Source organism: Pangasianodon hypophthalmus, chromosome 5, assembly GCF_027358585.1.
Source record: "Pangasianodon hypophthalmus isolate fPanHyp1 chromosome 5, fPanHyp1.pri, whole genome shotgun sequence".
NCBI lineage: Eukaryota > Metazoa > Chordata > Actinopteri > Siluriformes > Pangasiidae > Pangasianodon > Pangasianodon hypophthalmus.
Window position 1 is genome coordinate 3312389 of NC_069714.1, and position 18022 is coordinate 3330410.

Sequence of the window (18022 nt, forward strand, 5' to 3'; positions counted from 1 at the left end):
TATGATTGTCTATAATGTGATATCCTGCACAGTTTATGAACTTTGTTCCAGACATATCTTGAGTGCGTCATCTGAGTTCCAGAGTAGGCCTGTCACGATAATTACATTATTGACTTATTGTACGATATATGGACATGACCTTGACCATTTGTGTTGACCTCGATATTGCCCATTGTGTTTACATAAGAATGAATGTCACCAACATTTCAGCCATTAGTGCTGTTTCTGTCCCCTCGTCTGCTCTAAGGCTGTCAAATTAAAATGCGAACTTCAAATATTCACTGAATTTAAGATAAAAATGCACATCTGAATGCAAAAACTGTGTGCATTCAAATTTAAGATGTGTAGCAAGCACCAGCACTGATTTTAATTAAAATATACTGTTGTCACACAAGATATTAACAACGCACTAACAATGTTTTTTGAAGAAGAAAAATCTAGAAAAGAATGAACCATTTCAAAAGACAGATTATACATCCTCACATCCGGTAGTCCAAGGCCCCCAATCCAAGGTCTTGACAATTTTGTCATATCTTTTAAAGATGGGGTCTGGAATATTCACAGGTATCATCATAGAGTTGTAGTTCAACCATGAAGCAATAACCATTTTAACAATATTCACTTTACCCTACAGCGATAACTCAACTGATCCCATTTAACCACATTATTTTTTTTTTTATCTTTGTCAATAGAGGGTCAAAGTTTAACATCATTATTTCCTCCAAATTCCGAGGCAGGTTCAACCCTAGATACTTTATGCCCTTTGGAATCCATTTAAAGCTAAATCAGGTCACCACGCGTGAGCCTCAGATTTCTCCCAGATTTTTCTGTATCCTGACATATTTGAGTATAGTTGAAATAGTGTTTGTTAATGGAGGTAAAGAGTTGAGAGAGTCACAAGACAAAATGACATTGGCATACAATATTAACATTAACCCACTTGGTCTTTATTAATTATCCTCGGTAGAACCTTCTCCAATTGTGAAGCCAACACTTTTGCCAACACCTTGCAGTCCACAATAATGAGACTTACTGGCCTAAATATAGCAGGGTCAGTTAAATCTCTACATCCCTCCCATTTGGTTACTCACTTTCCTTTGGCCGCTTATAACACTTTCTCCCTGGCCGAGAAACGCAGAAACCCAATCAGTACCATTCTCTGTGATCAATCTGCATCAGGCCTGGGAATGAGAGCACGGTGTGCCCTCTCAATCTCAAACTCTCCATCCAGATCAACACCTAGTCCCTTGGATAAGATTTTCTACATGCACCTGATCATTCCACCTGCCTTCAAACCCCATCTCAGACCTATCAGCCTCACATTGTTGCGCAGGCTCCTATTTTCTAAATCCTCGATTCGATTCCATACAACTTCCAGATGTTTGTCAAGTCGGCTTCATCAACTAATTTCATGGTAACGTCCTCCATATTGGAGAGGCGACCCTGGGTCTTGTCCAGCCTTTCTTGAACTGCATTCACCAAGTTTTTTAAGTCAGTCACAACTTCTTTAATTGATGACACATCTGTCCCCACCACTCGTAAGAGTAAGTTCATCTTACTTATTTCAGTTAACAAGTTTTCCATCTTGGAATCTTTGTCTGTCTGCTGGGGTGGTGGCGCTTCGTGTGCCGGCAAAGTCTGTCTGGTTATCATGCGGCTCGTAGTTACTCCCTTAAAATACTTTGACATGGATGTCGACATCTGCGATCTAAAACACCCTCTGTGTTTCACAGTTGTTTAATCTCACCAGGGACTCTGGCTTTGATAAGGAATGTGGAGTAAATATGTTCGAATAAATTGAACATATCAGTGGTCACACAGAGCTACACAACTATGCTGCCACCTAACTCAGCAGTCCAATGTGACTCCAAAATTTAAGACTCATTTAAACAAAAGAGCAATAACGTATATTCTTTTAAGAGCAATTAATATATATACCCCAATCAGCCATAACATTAAAACCACTGACAGGTGAAGTGAATAACTTTGATTATCCCATTACAATGGCACCTGTCAAGGGGTGAGATATATTAGGCAGCAAGTGAACAGTCAGTTCTTGAAGTTAATGTGTTGAAAGCAGGAAAAATGGGCAAGTATAAGGATCTGAGTGACTTTGATAAGGGCCAAATTGTGATGGCTAGACAACTGGGTCAGTTCATCTCTAAAACGGCAGGTCTTGTGGGTTGTTCCCGGTATGCAGTGGTTAGTACCTAGCAAAAATGGTCCAAGGAAGCACAACTGGTGAACCGGCGACAGGATCATAGGCAGACAGGTCAGAGTGCCCATGCTGACCCCTGTGCACTGCTGAATGCGCCTACAATGGGAATGTGAGCATCAGATCCCCGGGTATGAAGGGGCTAGTATTGAAAGTGGTCCAAGGACAACCGGTGAACCAGCGACAGGGTCATGAGTGGGGAGTGAAGGCTAGTCCATCTGGTCCGATACCACAGAAGAGCTACTGTAGCACAAATTGCAGAAAATGTAATGCTGGCTCTGATAGAAAGGTGTCAGAACACACAGTGCAGTGCAGCTTGCTGCATATGGAGCTGTGTAGCTGCAGACCGGTCAGAGAGCCCATGCTTAACCTTGTGCACTGCCAAAAGTGCCTATAATGGGCACGTGAGCATCAAACCTCGGGTCCTGGCATTCATGTGGATGTTGCTTTTTGCTTAGGTACCACCTACCTAAACATTGTTACAGACCAAGTACACCCTTTCATGGCAACAGTAATTCCTAATGGCAGTGGCCTCTTTCAGCAAGATAATGCACCCTGCCACACTGCAAAAATTGTTCAGGAATGGTATGAAGAATATGACAAGAGTTCAAGGTGGTGACTTGGCCTCCAAGTTCCCCAGATCTCAATCTGATCGAGCATCTGTGGGACAAACAAGTCTGATCCATTTTATATATATGTACGATGAATTATTCTTGTGTAGGTCACAAATGTTTTTTTTAAAAAATTTGGTGTGCATAGAAGAGATTAGAAGAGACGGCATCTTAATCTGAGATAATACTTAACTCAAGGACCAAATTTCATATGGCACAGTAAGATTAGGAACTCCACCCTGCAGTATAAGATTAGCAATTGATCTGTGTATATTTTCTTGCACAAATTAACCGGAACATTCCAGCACACAAAGCAGTTCCATAACTTCTGCATTTTCACAAACTCTGCTGCTGTTAGTACAAAATATTAGCCTACATCTAGTTCACTGTGCAAAAACAGGAAGTGCTATGTCAAGTGCTATTTTATAGACTGGCAATAAATCTGCATGGACCCTGCTGTGATAACTACCATGACGATCATAACTGAGATCCTTTTTGCGTCCTGTTCATGAGAATCATTCGCAATATATTACACAACTAATATTATATTGAATGTTTTCTCATTTGTATATTATCAGACTATTATTAAAATGTGTTTTTATTCTTTCTTTTATATTCTTTCGTTTATATGTTATACTGCCTTGCAATTGACAGCAAAGGGAAAAATTGATTGCAACCTTGGAGACACCAACTGGTGTCAATTTTTAAATTCTGCTGCCCAGAAATTCAAATTACGCAGCTGTGTAACGCTAGTCTAAACACGGAGAACTTTACTGTTATTTGGAGCAATGATGTTCACATTACCTAGTGTTTGTATTTTCTCCCTTACATTTTCAATTTTGTCAGCTATTTTTTTTTTCAGGAGCATTTGAAAATAACAGAAATCATACAGTATCAGGATGAGAGTTGATGCAAGTAAAATTAAAACACACTTCAGGTCAAACGTAGCAGCAAAAGTAGACAATTATTAGACAAAAATCAGTAAACAATTTAACTTAACTCACTTCCATTATAATTCCCACAAATATCTACATAAAAATACTTCAAAATATAACACAAGCTGTGCACACATGTGGTTTATGATGTTCTAAAGCTGGAAGTCTTGTTAGCCATTAGTCATCTGTGAGTATCTTTGTTCCTTCTATTGACGTAGGGAGAGTCTCTTATGACTGAATACACTGTTAATGACATCATCATTAATTTCACAAACCTGTTCTGCTTGTCTAAAATACCTTAAAAAAATACCTTTTATAGAAGGTGTTACAACTCTAACTCAAATATACTTATTTAAAGATCTTGCCTTTTACTGTGACATGAAAATGTGGCATGTTTAATAATAAATCGCCCTAACAATGTTCCATACTGTTGTAATCTGTGGAATGTAATATTCTCATGTCTGATCTGACACTGTGCTGTGAAAAAGTCAGAGACTCCCATTTTCTTTTCAAATGATCATGCAGTACTTATTTATGCTGGTCAATACTAAAGTTCAATATTATAAATAAAATATTTAAAGTTTTTTTTTTTTTTTTGCCGTTGAAGACCGTTGTGTTATTTTCTGGTAAGTACATTTTCCCTTCATTATTGTAATTGTTCATAAATCACACAAAAGGCTTTAAAAAAACTTTTATACTGGCCTTCATTTTTCGAGAGCTATGCATGACTATGGATAAAGACTTTATATAAAATAAAATTTTCATTTTAATTATTAATATTTGAATAATTTGGATTTTATATCATAATTATATTATATGTTCCTGCCAAAGCTTCATACTTTCTATTGTTGTTGCTACAAAATATTAGGTTACTTCAATGTTGCAAAAAAAGTATGTATTGTATCGAGTGCTACGTTATAAGCTGGCAGCCAATCAATGTGGGAGGAACCTATACTTTTAAACGCAGTGATAATGTGAATAACATGATTATCTTCATGTGACTAACATGATTATTATTCTTTCCATGTCTTGCTTATGATAAATTACACAGGAAAATTAAAGTTTCCTTGAAAAACAGTTTCCTGTTACATTTTTAAGTTACACAATTACCACAAAGCACACAACCTGAGCAAAAAAAAAAAAAAAAAGGAAGAAGAAAAAAGACCGCGAAGTACCACATCCAAAAATTCCAAATAACAGAACCAGAATAATGATGTGGGTATATTTAAACGGGAAACAAATTTATTTTTACACTGAATGTGTACACCACATGAGTCAGGCAATAACAGGTGAAAGATGACACTATTTTTCACTCCTGAATTGTTTTGTCCATCAAGTGATCAAGCTGAGACTGAGAGTGAACAGGGCAGTGTACGTGTTTACACATGTAAATCTAATTCAAATTGTCCGGCCAAGATCTCTCTGTACTGCATGTACCACATGTACCACAGGCTATGCTTAGATCTAATAAAGCTTTCTTCAGATGGGTTTAATTTTAAATGATGAGGCGGGGAGTGTTACTGTAATATCTCTGTGATTTTAGTCAGAATCTGTCATGTCAGTAACTTTTTACAGTCTCTATGTTCCTGTGTCTGATATGCTGGTAAAGACACTGTCATATCAAGTGGGAAAAACGTACGGAGAGACTGTAGAACACGCTATTTTGTATAGCTAGGGACGCACCAATATCAGAAGCCCTGGTTCACTATTGGCTCTCTAATCCACTGATGTATTTTATATCGATTGAACACAGGACACAACTTTTCTTTAAGCACATATTTCACAGAACTATACCTGGTTAACGTGAGGACGTCGGTATCAGGTATCGGCTGATACACAGTGCTCTGATATTGAACGAGTGGGCACGGTGCAGATCTATCTCCTACCCAAACCGAGCCACGTTTTAAAAAAGCAAACTATAAAATACAGGCAATTTTTAAAGGAATTATCAGTTGTTTTATGTTTTTCTATCACAGGTACTACCTTTTTCAAATATATGGTCATGTTGCCTACTAGTAATCGAGCCTTTTACAGTTTAATGAAGGTCAAAACACTGAATATACACCATGTGTCTGTGTAGGATTGCAGTATAGCTTGGAAATAGAAGTTATTACACTTATTATCCTCCTTTCTTCATACAACTACCTCAGCTTAATGTTACATAATGTTACTTAATGTTACATTGCACTTTATCAGACTTTATCATGCTGCTGCCACCCATCTTTAAAATCTCAAATTATATTACATTAAATTATTATACTTTTTCTTTTAATACTTTCCCTATTTGTAAATACTATTTTATGACATGGACAGTCATAAAAAGCATTTCACTACACGTCGTACTGTGTATGGTTGTGCGTGTGACGAATAACATTTGAATTCGAATACATGGAAATCTTTAGTGGGAGGCTGTGTACATTTACATGCAGACATTTTCTTTTTCCCAGAAATGTCTTATTCTAATGCAAATTGGTCATAATCATTACAGACATTCTCCAGTAATATGACTTAGTTCTTCAACTGATCATGCTCAACAGTAGTTTATATTAATATGCATGCAAACATAGCAACTGCATTTGTGAACAATTCAGACACAGTCTCAGTCTTTAAGTCTATGCTGAAACCTGTTTGTTTAGTCAGGCTTTTGATTTTTTTCCTTTTAGGAATCATGTTCAGATTCATGGAGTGTTCATGAGCTTACAGTTTTAATAAACTAGTATGTTTGGATGCTTACACCCCCCGCTCACACGTGTTTGTTGATGGTGGTGTGGCATGACGTTTCTAGCCGTCCTTTTAGCTTGACCTGTTCCAGTCACAGTGTACACTACTATAGGATAAGGGCATACCTAATAACCTGTTCTCTCTCTCTCTCTCTCTCTCTCTCTCTCTCTATGCCCATATAGCTGTACGAGCCCATGAGCTGTGTATGTGTTCCTGGCACCTGATGTGATCCTGGCGCCTGATCCTGACACACTTGTACTACTGTGGTCGTTCTTCTCACCCTTTGGACCTTTGGACCTGCCTGATTCCTCTCAATACTTGTGACTCACTTTCTCCTGCTGAGGACAATCAAACATGGACACGCTAAAGATTTTCACTCCTGACAAACAGTTTATGAACAACTCTCGCCCTATCTTCAGTAGATAATCTCACCTGGATTCTCTAGATTTGATTTTTCCTTGCCTCTCTCTTGTTCATTAAAGGTCTAAATATTAACCTCCATCCTGCTAAACTTTCAATCAAAAAGAAAAATGGTGAAAAAAAACAGGAATGATTGTATATTTTCTGTTCTCAGTTAAACAACATGGCATTTCTACAGCCTGAAACAACACTAGATATGTGCAGGAACACTATTTAAGAGTGATTTAAATAATGAAAGCATGAAGAGAGCTGGCTGACTTTATCTCCACTGAAACTCACAAACACAAACACACACACACACACACACACACTTTTCAAAACTCGTCAATTTGTACCAAATTTATACAGGTGTAATCAGTCATATATGGTCAGACTCACTGCTTTAGGCTTCCTCTCCTGGCTGTCTGGCTGGAGTGTAACATGGAGAACCATGGAGTGAGAGAGACAGAGACAGAGACAGAGACAGAGTGAGAGAGTGAATGAGTGAGAGACAGAGACAGAGTGAATGAGTGAGAGAGTGAGTGAGAAAACGAGTGAATGAATGACAGACAGAGAGACAGAGAGCTTCCCGGGAAACACAACACACTACGTGCGGCGACCAAACTCGCTTTCCTTTTCCACGGTCACGTGACCACGCTCTGTTTTTCCCTTTGCTCGTGCTGCCTTCAGGAGCTCCCTGAATTTGGGTCAGTAAATGTTCTCACCCTGAACGCTGCAAATAAACACCCATCGAGTCGTAATTACAAGTAGGTGCTTTAGGAGCACAATAATTTCTGTCTTACTGCCCTTTTACACTTTAGGCATGACTAAAGAAGCGAAAGTTTCAGTGGTTTGCAGTAGGAAGTTCTGTTTCTAAACCATATACATATATATACATATCAGTATATAAAAACAACAGGCTTTCATCTCTAACAGCCGCACTTTCTGAGTGTAGGTAGGTATTAAAAAAGCTTCGTGTTTTTAATGTTTAATTTTAATGTGAGGACTTTTACAAGGACTTCTAGCAAGAACTGCGCAGAGGGCGCAGTGACACACACACACACACACACACACACACACACACAGAGTATCCCTCCGCCGTGAGTTAACACCTTTATAAGCGTCAGTCTGGCCCCAGATAAACGTCCACTGACCACCATAATGTTTACTGTTCAGTACAGAAGTCTGGGGCTGAGCTGTAGATGAAAATATTAGTTCCCGGAAAAACTCTGCGTCACTGGCTAGAGGAGGAAAAATCCCCAGCTTACTCAATTCAGTAGTCACTTAGCAGATTTATTCATGATTATATGGAAAACAAAAGAGCAGAATCTTGACTAAGATTCACAGCTTCTTAGTCATTTTTAATATACAGCAAGATACGGAGACGGAAATGGAAAGCGAAACTGGTGTTTAAACTCAATGTTTAAAATAATTGAAATGCTTGATTAATTACTTAATTGATTAATTTACTATAACAGCAGCTCTGACAATAGTTCCAGCTACAGGTTTATATTAATGTGCTCGTCTTCTCTAGGAGCAACTTACACAGGGGCTTATATAGCAGAGAAGACTCATATCTCCTAAATTAGGATATCACAGGATTATTACAGACTCTCCACATAGACGAAACAACAGGCTGTAATTGTTGATATGGTGAAGTTTTCTGTGAGGAGAAGTTTATTAAACATTTTTGGAAAGAGCAGGAGTTTCTTGTGACAGAGTTAAAGCTGTTCCTTTAAGTCTTCAGGACAGCAGACTTTCCAGTTTCCCAGTAACATGACAAGCCTCATTTTTCTAATTTACTTCAAATAACAGAGAGAGGCATTGTTGAGGGAACGACTGTTAATAGCTGCTATAATGTAAGTGAACTGGAACTAACTTGTGTTGAGGGCATTCCACAACGTTAAATGTAACTATAAATGGATAAAAAAATGTTCTTTAATAATTTTTTTAAACCGTTTGCAAATTACTATGGTATAAGAGGAATAAAACACTTCAGGATGTGCTGTCTTTGGAGAATAATCCACTTTGGGGGGGTAACTCTGCTTGTGAGTTCGCGCCACACCCTGTTGTGTTTTATTCCTTACTTTAAGCAGATTCTGTACATTAACAGTATCTCTGAATGTAGATTATTTTAAATGTTTAAAAATTACATATTGAGTTGTGAGGTTTTTTTTAAAAACTAATAAAATCCTTAAAAAGCCCAGGACAGGCTCCACTTCACCCTCATTCAAGAATACAACAATCTATGGATATGCATGACATGCAAACTGAAAACTGCACATCCCATCCCTTTCCACCGCTATCCACCCAGACACTGTACAACAATACCACATTTTATTGTAAGTTACTTTAGTACATATAGCTATCTGACTACTTAACTGCTAGTAAATTATGCTACCCTCAAGTCTTGCTTAGATGTTTCTACTTTACAAGTTCGAAATCGTATATGATATACATTCAAGAAGTTGTGGAAGGAAAATTGCTTCTGGCTAGTTTTCAGCTGTTCTTCATCAATGGCTTTGCTGTGACATTCATAAAATGTATAATGTATAAACTAAAATTGTAAAGTTAATATTTAAAAAAATGCTATTTAATAATTGCAAAAAAAAAAAAAAACCTTCCCATCTACTGTTGACGCAACATTGATACTGGTGGCTGTCATACTTTTTTCTGTTATTTACACAGCCCCAACCTGTAAACTCAGCACTTGTACAAAAATCAGACATTGTGGTGGACATTTATTTGACATTTATTCAAGCCTGTAGTTAGGCCTTTAGTCAGTTACTCAGCATATGCTTCAAAGATTTACAGAATATTTTCTCATTATATTCAGTTATAATAATAATAATAATAGTAATAATAATAATAATAATAATAATAGTGTTCAATTTATGTGCCAATTTTGTACATCAGTCTTCTCTATTTACATCCAGACATGCTAACAATAATACTCTGAGCAATATTCGTCACCGGATATGCACTATGTTGCAATGCCAAGCACAATTCTCTATAAAATTCCTTTTTATTTAAAGCCTGGACTTTGAAAGCTATTTTTAATATTTTCATTCAGACATCTTCATATACAATTTTTTGTTGATTTATTTAAGTGCTAGTAGTGCTAGTAGTATTAGAGGACAAGTTTTAGAATGATAAGGTGCAATTAATGTTTTATGTTTTACTGATCGCTAAACATTGCAATGCTAGTACGTTAATATATCTATCGTGACACACAGGAATAAATATTCTACAAAATGTCTTACAGCTGCAGTTCAAAAGAATTTATACATCTGGTTCAATCCGAGAAAATAAGGAAGCAGTTCTGGTTATGAGAACTCCAGGACCTGAACTGAATTTAAAAAAAAAAAATTTAAAAATGGAATTGATTCCACAAAAATGTTTAAAAAAAATAATAAATTTAAAGCTTAATGGCAAAAAAGTTTCAGAAGTTAACTGGTGCCAGAAAAATGCCACAAATGTTGTTTATCTGAATGTACAGCCTCAAAGGAAAAAGGAAGTGATTCTGAGTGCCTTCTTGCCTATTTCTTTTTCTGTTGTTGCGGTTTGGTAGAAACTGGAGGAAATGTTCCTTTGCAATAGTCTCACATGTCTGAAACTGCACACTGTTCACTAATAGGTGCAGTGTATTGGGGGGCTTGGGTTCTGTTTTGTAGCTATGCCTGAGGAAACAAGTGAAGAAATATCAAGTGCACTTATGAAGTCCCACAATGCACTGCAGTGGATTTGTAGGGAATAAGGTGTAGGGCATGGTTGGACAGTTATAATTATATTGTTAGTCCAGTGTAGATAGAAGCTCTTTCTCCATGTTCTTCAGCATAAGAAAACCTGATTGGCTGTAGAGGCTCTGTGTAGAGCCTCAATTTAGTAAATAAAAGTTAAGATGGATGGCTTGTGGATCTCTTCTAGGTCAGTAATCTTTATATTGGCTTGCTGAAGGTAAGGAAAATGCTGCATAAGCATCTGCAGCGGTGGTCCAATGACACTGTAGGCCTTCAAGTGATTGTTCAGTGACCACAGGTCTAAAAATGCAACGCTGAGATTCCCATCCGGCACGTTCAGTCCGAAGTTCAGGACTTTTTCGCTCTTGTGATATGGCACCCCATTATTGGAGATCTGAAGCTTCCTCAGACCCACAATAGTGAGATATTGAGAGGGTCCGAGAAATGAGGCAGGGCTACACAGAGACAGCTGCAGCTCTGGAACCCTGCTGCCGTTCAGCAGCTCCCTCAGCACCCAGGGCTGCCACGCCCACACCGTCAGCGTCTCCGCCTCCAGGGTGCCAGGCGACAGAGCCGAGCGCCACACGGTGCCACAGCTGCACATCAGATTGGCAAGAGCTTCATCACAACTGCGCACCGCCGTCGCACAGCTGCAGCTGCATAAGCGGTCAGTATGGTCCGAGCTGTCGAACACTAGTGTGATGTTGGCTTGGAGGGGATGCTGACTTTCCACAAAGTTTAATGGGAGGAAGACACACAAGATGTGCCATAAGCAAGACAGCAGCATTTTGGCATCCATGCCAGGCCTACATCCTGATCCGGAGTCCAGTTTACATTAGCTGGAAAAGAGATTGTTCTAAAGTTATTTATTGTGGGGTTTTCTTTCTTGTCTTCTACAATTCTTTCACATTTCATTTATTAAACCACATGAAATTGAATGAAAGCTATTTTCCTTTAATACAACATTATTTATTTTCTGCATATACCCAAGATGTTTGTCCTTACTGTTTCCATTATTCTTTCCTTTTTCCCATAATTTTGTATGTGAGTAAAATGATACTATGCAATTTATTTTATTTCTTTTAGATATTTTATTTTATTTCTTTTCTTTTTCTTAAAATTTATTCATGCAAGCTGCACTAGAAAAACACAGGCCATCATCTGTGATCATTTCCAGAACTCTGCATTGACTGCCAGTTTCCAACTTCACTCATAAAAACATTAGCACTACACAAGCCGTAGTCCAACTGGTGTTCCACCCCTGACAGCCCTGGCAATTAATGTAAAAACTTTTCTTCCATGCAGTTCTTGCCACATTTTATTGGGGCTTTTAGGATGGTGAGGGAAAAAGTCTGGGTTTTCTGAGACATTCAGTTCAGCTGTACTACAGTACATACTGTAGCTGGCCATTAAATTATTAAACTCAACTTTGGTCCTTTTAAACCTGACAGGAAAAATAAAAGAAAAAGTATCTGTTTTCTGGGGCAAAAATACTGATTTCAAGAAACAGTTCTACACTTCCATCTGCTCTGTCTGCTCCCATTTTAAAAGCTTTAGGGGAAGGAGGACAGACTTTCCATTGCTGCCATTGGCCTTCAAGGACAAATGAGTTGGTTGGTCTGAACGAAGGAACATGTGACATGATCACAAAGAATCCTTTACTCCCTTCTGCTTCATGATTATGTAACCTTCCTAAGAGCTAATGTTTACCCTGGAGAAAACTCACTTTTGGAATATGGCAGCTCAGACAGTGGAATACAGCACCATTCATTTCTATGACCTCTCTCTGTGAGACACACAGAGAAAAAACAAGGAGCTCTGGTCCACAATATGCCTTATCTTTGAGATCAACAAACTGTTGGTAGTCTTTTAGAGGAAAAACATAAAGGAATATCAATAAAGGTTAATACTAACCTAAAAATAATTTATTGTGGTCTTTTGGTTCTCAGTATTTTTGTTTGAAAATGTTGCAGTGGCATAAAGGTGAAACTGAAGTTTTGATCAGGAAAAGGCTCTAGAAATTACAAACAGATTTATTACAAAGAAGAAAGTTATTTATTCAGTATTTTATTTGATTTACACTATCCTTAAGCACATCAATGGCTTGGCTGTTACATACATACAATGCCATGTGTTATCACCATAACATTGGACATGGACATGATTATGAGTAACTCAGAGCCTTGTGAGGCACCATACTTTGTGAGAAAAAAAAAAAGGTTATTTGTTTCCATTTACATGGCACTGGTAAGTCAGGTAGGATCTGAACCAGAAGTTCAAGTCTATTATCCCCCCTCAAAAAAGTTTTCTAATGTCAAAAAAATGTTATAGTGAATGAAGCAAAATTATGTATTTAATTATGTATTTAATTATGTATTTAATTATGTATTTTATCAAGTTGCATGAGCACAGAAATGTCATTTGGATTTGGAGTTATGAATACTGATTTAAGGATAACAAGGTTGTCGTTTTTTTTCCTCTCTGCATATTCAAAAAAAAAAAAAAAAAAAAAAAACTGGCCCAAACAGGAGCCAGAGGAACGTGGAGTTTTAGTTCTAGGTTATTTTCACCTAGTTGAAGAATGAAATAACCATGTTGATCTAATTATCTGTTAACCAGGTTCTATTTAATTGGGTGAGCAGACTCGTTGATGAAGCGTCTTTAAGTTTCATCATCAAGTTAACATGAAGACAAAAATGAAATGTTAATTATTTTAATTGTAAAGAATTGTTAGTGAACACATGATGCAATAAAAAAAATATAAGAATATTATAAATGTACTAAAAATGTCTGTAAAGTTGCCATCGAATATGAGCAAAGAACATATACAAGTATTTCTGTGCATTCATGCTGGATTTGATGTATGATTTTTTGGAGAAATTAAAGATATTTAAGTAAAATGAGAATAATAAAAAATTTATTGCTGCTTTTGATGACACAAATAAACCTATCTAGTATATTCTTTTTTTAATTTTCATTTTTATTTCATTCATGCATTGCATTGTATCTTTTAATATTTCTAGGAATACAAAAGAATATTATGTAAGAAATAGGCAAAAAGCCTTATATAATCGCAAGTCAGATAAAAAGCTGTAAGTCTTGAATAAAGTAGGTTTGAGAGAACTGGAAAAGAGATGGCAGACAGTCAGCTGACATCATAAAACCACACAAGCACCTACCCTAACATTCCCATTTCCACCCTCTCTGTAAGCACTGCACACCCACACCATTACATATCCCAGCTTCTAGATATTACTTTGATTTTCCAAATGTACCTCCATCTGATCACTCAACGTTCTTGATGGCTCTCAGAGCAAATAAGTTAATAAAAATATGGCACTTTCTCTAATGTGTAGATGCCAGTCCAGGAAAAACTGACCTTCACTGATGAAGCGTCTGCTGTGAACTGCTCACATAACACTGAATCCCTGAATCATATTAGGAGAAAGACAAACAAAACAAACAACAAGCAAACAAACAAACAAAAAAAATCAAGGTAAAGGTCTGAGCATATATTATATATACATGATATATTCAGATTCTGTGAATGAAATGTTTAAGAAAACAAAACATAGTTGAATAGCAAGAAGTAATATAATAAAAGGACTCTAGAGACACAGAGAACCGTGATGATGATATAAGCTACCCACCATCAGTAATATTTTTTCCATTAGCTGTTGAGTCTTGAGGACTTTACAATCGTGGCTGCTTCATGCTTCAGCTCTCTTATTCACTCTCCCTTTCTTCCTCTCTCCTTCCCCTCTTTTCCATCTCTCCTCCCTCTGTCTCCCCTTCCCGAGGCCCCTCACACAGTCTCATTGGCAATGAATGTTGACTCACTGTGGCTTAGACACCACAGTTGCTGCTTTCTTCCAGCACTGCAAGGCAAGAAACATTTGCAGCGTACTGTACATGCTGCCATCTTGTGGTGCTAAAAGATGTTTTTTTTCTTCCACAGAAAAGACAGACAGGTTTGTATGTCTCTAGGCAGATAGTCCTCAGTATCATTTCAACTCAAAGATGGAGGCAGATCTGTATGCCCATTAGAATGGTTTACAAGGGAATAGACCACAAGGCATGAATTAACTGAGTGCATAAATTGGCTAGAAGACAAAAAGAAAAACAAAAAACACCCAGTGAGCAGCAGTTCTGTGGGTGGAAACACTTTGTTGATGACAGAGATCAGAGGAGAATGGCCAGACTGGTTTGAGCTAACAGCAAGGCTAAAGGGTACTCAAATAACCACTCTTTACATCCGTGGTGACTAAAAAAGCATTTCAGAATGCACATACTGAACCTTGAAGATGGGCTACAACAGTAGAAGACCATATTGGGTTCTACCCCGTCAGCCAAAAACAGAGGCTACAGTGGGCACAAACTCACTGAAACTGGACAATTAAAGAATGGAATAACATGTTTAACAATTATGAAAGATGAAATTGTAATTGGATGTCCAGTAGTCCAGTATCTTGTACACTGTTCAAGGTATCTTGAACATCCATATCCAGTCAGTATACTAGAAGCAAATTTAGAGTCTATGTGGGATGTGCAGGTGAATAATGATTAAAAATCTTCAAACCAAATAAAAATAAATTTGTGTAAATAAAGATTTCATGCTTTAGTTAATAAATCTAATGGGAGCAATGATGTTGTTCCTCAGAGGGATTGCTGTCACGCCAAGTGTAAACTTACGGAAATTCTAAGCGTACCACAAAGGTGACTGTCACTTATCTTGCTTCTCCATCTTCTCTCATTCAGCTTCATTAGAAAAAATGATTTGCAAGGTTTTGTATTTATAGTCACCCTCTGCAAAAGGTTTTTCATTCTGGGTTACAAGTTGATCTACCAGGTAGACCTAGTAGCATTTTCTGTACTTGTTTAGCAAGAAAAAAACGCTGGCTGTGTTGGGGTTACAGGCTAGCTGCCAGTCTAATGTTGGGGAGGGTTTTATATTTATTTTCAGGTGATAGCGACAACCAGTTTTTTTTTTTTTTAAACTTTCTTAATATTGGGCCAACTTTAATTATATTTCTAAAATACCTCTTGGACCATTTCAAAAATGGCAGCGGGCTGGAGTTTGGATTCTCCTGCTTATGACATAATGACATAATTAGCCAATCACATTAAAATGTCTCCTCTACATTAACATGTTGTTTGTCCATTCACATTAAAATACCTCCTCACCAGATAAACCGTACTGTTGTTAATGGACAGGCCTTCTTGTTACTTCTTATCCAAGTTTATCAGTTAAAGAGAAAGCATGTGCTGATCTTAAAATATTGTTTTAAGACTTTGAAAAGTTAGACATTTTGCTATTAATGTTGATGATATGTGCATGCCATTGTATCTGTCTAGTTTCCTGATAAACACCAATTTTATCTGTTCTGGTTCTGGATCCCTGCTGAATTGGAGGAAGAGAGATGTGTAAAGCATCTTTCAGGTTAGCACTGATAGCGGCATGGGACTACAGCACCCATCAGCCACTGCACTGCATGTGTTCACGTCATGGACCAAGTCACATGATCACGAACAGCTGAGCCACATTTATGCATAGTGAGCACCAGTATTTAAGTCACATTTATATAGCACACCTTGTTGAGTGTCTGTTGTGAGTAGCATCCTTATATGGTGTTGTATCCATGCCATGGTCTTGTGTATTTCATGCTTGTCTAGTTTATGGTTGTGTTTATGTAACGAAGTCCTAGTCCCTGTTCACATGTGTTTCCCTTTAAGTAAAATATTCCGCACTTGCATCCGTCTCCATCTAAAGTCCGTGACAGAAAGCTAGATACAACCATGGATGCAGCGGAGCTGATTCAAATCATGTCTGACCAGGCCAAGCAGATCAAGGAGAACCAATGGCAGCTCAACCAAATCAAGATTATCCTGGACCAGCTCCAGGGTGGGCTCCCTCAAAAAAATTTTTGGGGCAGGGCTACAACCTGTGCATCAGCCGAGCCTAATTGGCCAAACACAGGTAGCGGGCCAACGTTTATGAACAATGAGCACCATCAACTTAGAACTGACTGTTCACTTGCTGGCTAATATATCCCACCCCTTGACAGGTGCCACAGTAATGAAATAAACAATGTTATTTTTATGTACAGAAATAAACTACTACAAAGGGCAATGGATGTGGACACTGACAAAATGAGAAGGTTTAACTTGGCTGGAAACCAGGACAGAAGAAGGAAGCTAGTATGTGGGCATAGTTAATAATCACATGCATAAATAAACACACTGAACACTGCGCTGTTTTGTTTAATAAAGGTATTTAAATTAACTTAACTTTGTCTGTCTTTTTTATCAGGCTAAATTATTTTAAATGTCAGCTCTGTTATCTATTAAAACAAAAAATGGAATGGCTTAGCACTGTATTATACAGCCTACTATATAAGGCATCCTGACATTCTAAAACACTAAAAACTAGCCAATAGAAACAATTAAAACATCAGTCAGCGCCCAGGCGCTCGACTGATGGCCTGACAGCCTGGGTTGACATTAGACAGATGTTCAAAAAGACTTTGGGCTGTCACTGACAGAGTCAGAAAAGTGTGGATTGAATAAACGTGAGCCCAGAGCTTGACTAAAATTGCGCCTGCCTCCCGAGTGTTCCTACGCACACTCACACACTGGGTTCTACAGTGGTACTGAAGCCCAGGATCAGGGAAGACTTCGACGCCACCATGGAAGCCTACCCCCTCAGTGAGATCGTCAAGTCACTTGCCCTCCTCCACTAAACCCAACACCAAGCACTCCTTGACCTGTGCAATGAGCAGCAGCTGCGTTTCAGAGCCCTCACCCAGGAGCAGGCCAAGAGCCAGTGGGCACTCCAGAAGTTGCTGCAGCCAACCACATCTCCAGCTCTGTCCCACTATGCCACTGTGTCACCTGACGCTCACCAAGCTGGCCTCCACGAATGATCCAGAGTCCTTCATGGAGCTCTTAGAGCGTTCGGCAGCTGTGTGGGAATGGCCGGAGGAGGACCGGGCTCTGCAAATCCTCCCCTTGCTATCTGGGGAAGCCCAGCTTACCACCCAGCAGCTGCCACCACAGGCACAGCTGGAGTGTTCCACAGTGAACTGCTTCCAGTGTCAAGTGGGTGGTCCTGCAGCGCATTGGCCAGACACCTGAGGAGCACTAATGAAGCTTCCGGTCACTTCCACTCCCCTTCAGCTGCTCCATCGCCCTGGTCACTGCACCTCCCATATGCACAGCAACTGAAGGACCCTGTCTCCTGTGGTTGATGGCAGAGAAGTGGGACATGGAATAGATCATTGGGCAGGTGGTACTGGAGCAATTTATTGGTCAACTCCCAACAGGAATGGCAGAGTGGGTCCAGTGCCACCGGCCTGCATCATTGGATGAAGCTGTTCAGTTAGCAGAGGATCACGTGACGGC

At 38.5% G+C, this 18022-nt stretch overlaps 2 protein-coding genes across 5 annotated transcripts in view; both read right to left on the reverse strand.

Moving 5' to 3' along the window:
- crfb1 (cytokine receptor family member b1) overlaps nt 1–14431 on the reverse strand; it is a 30060-nt gene extending 15629 nt beyond the window's left edge. For 2 of the 4 annotated variants that reach the window (XM_026938224.3, XM_026938205.3), the window contains exon 1: nt 7281–7597. The gene's annotated coding sequence lies outside the window, so the exon portion shown is untranslated. Of the gene's footprint in view, nt 1–7280; nt 7598–14000; nt 14050–14271 lie in introns of those variants that run through there. The other 2 variants (XM_053233976.1, XM_026938233.3) reach the window with 2 other exon arrangements.
- Nucleotides 10764–11420, reverse strand: LOC113541352 (uncharacterized protein C21orf62). Its single transcript, XM_053234432.1, has one exon. The coding sequence runs from the start codon at nt 11418–11420 to the stop codon at nt 10764–10766; it is 657 nt and encodes a 218-aa protein (XP_053090407.1).
- Nucleotides 14432–18022: the final 3591 nt, after the last annotated feature.

Bases quoted from the DNA above. Each gene is read 5' to 3' on its own strand.
- LOC113541352 (XM_053234432.1), bottom strand. From the start codon at position 11,420: ATGGATGCCAAAATGCTGCTGTCTTGCTTATGGCACATCTTGTGTGTC.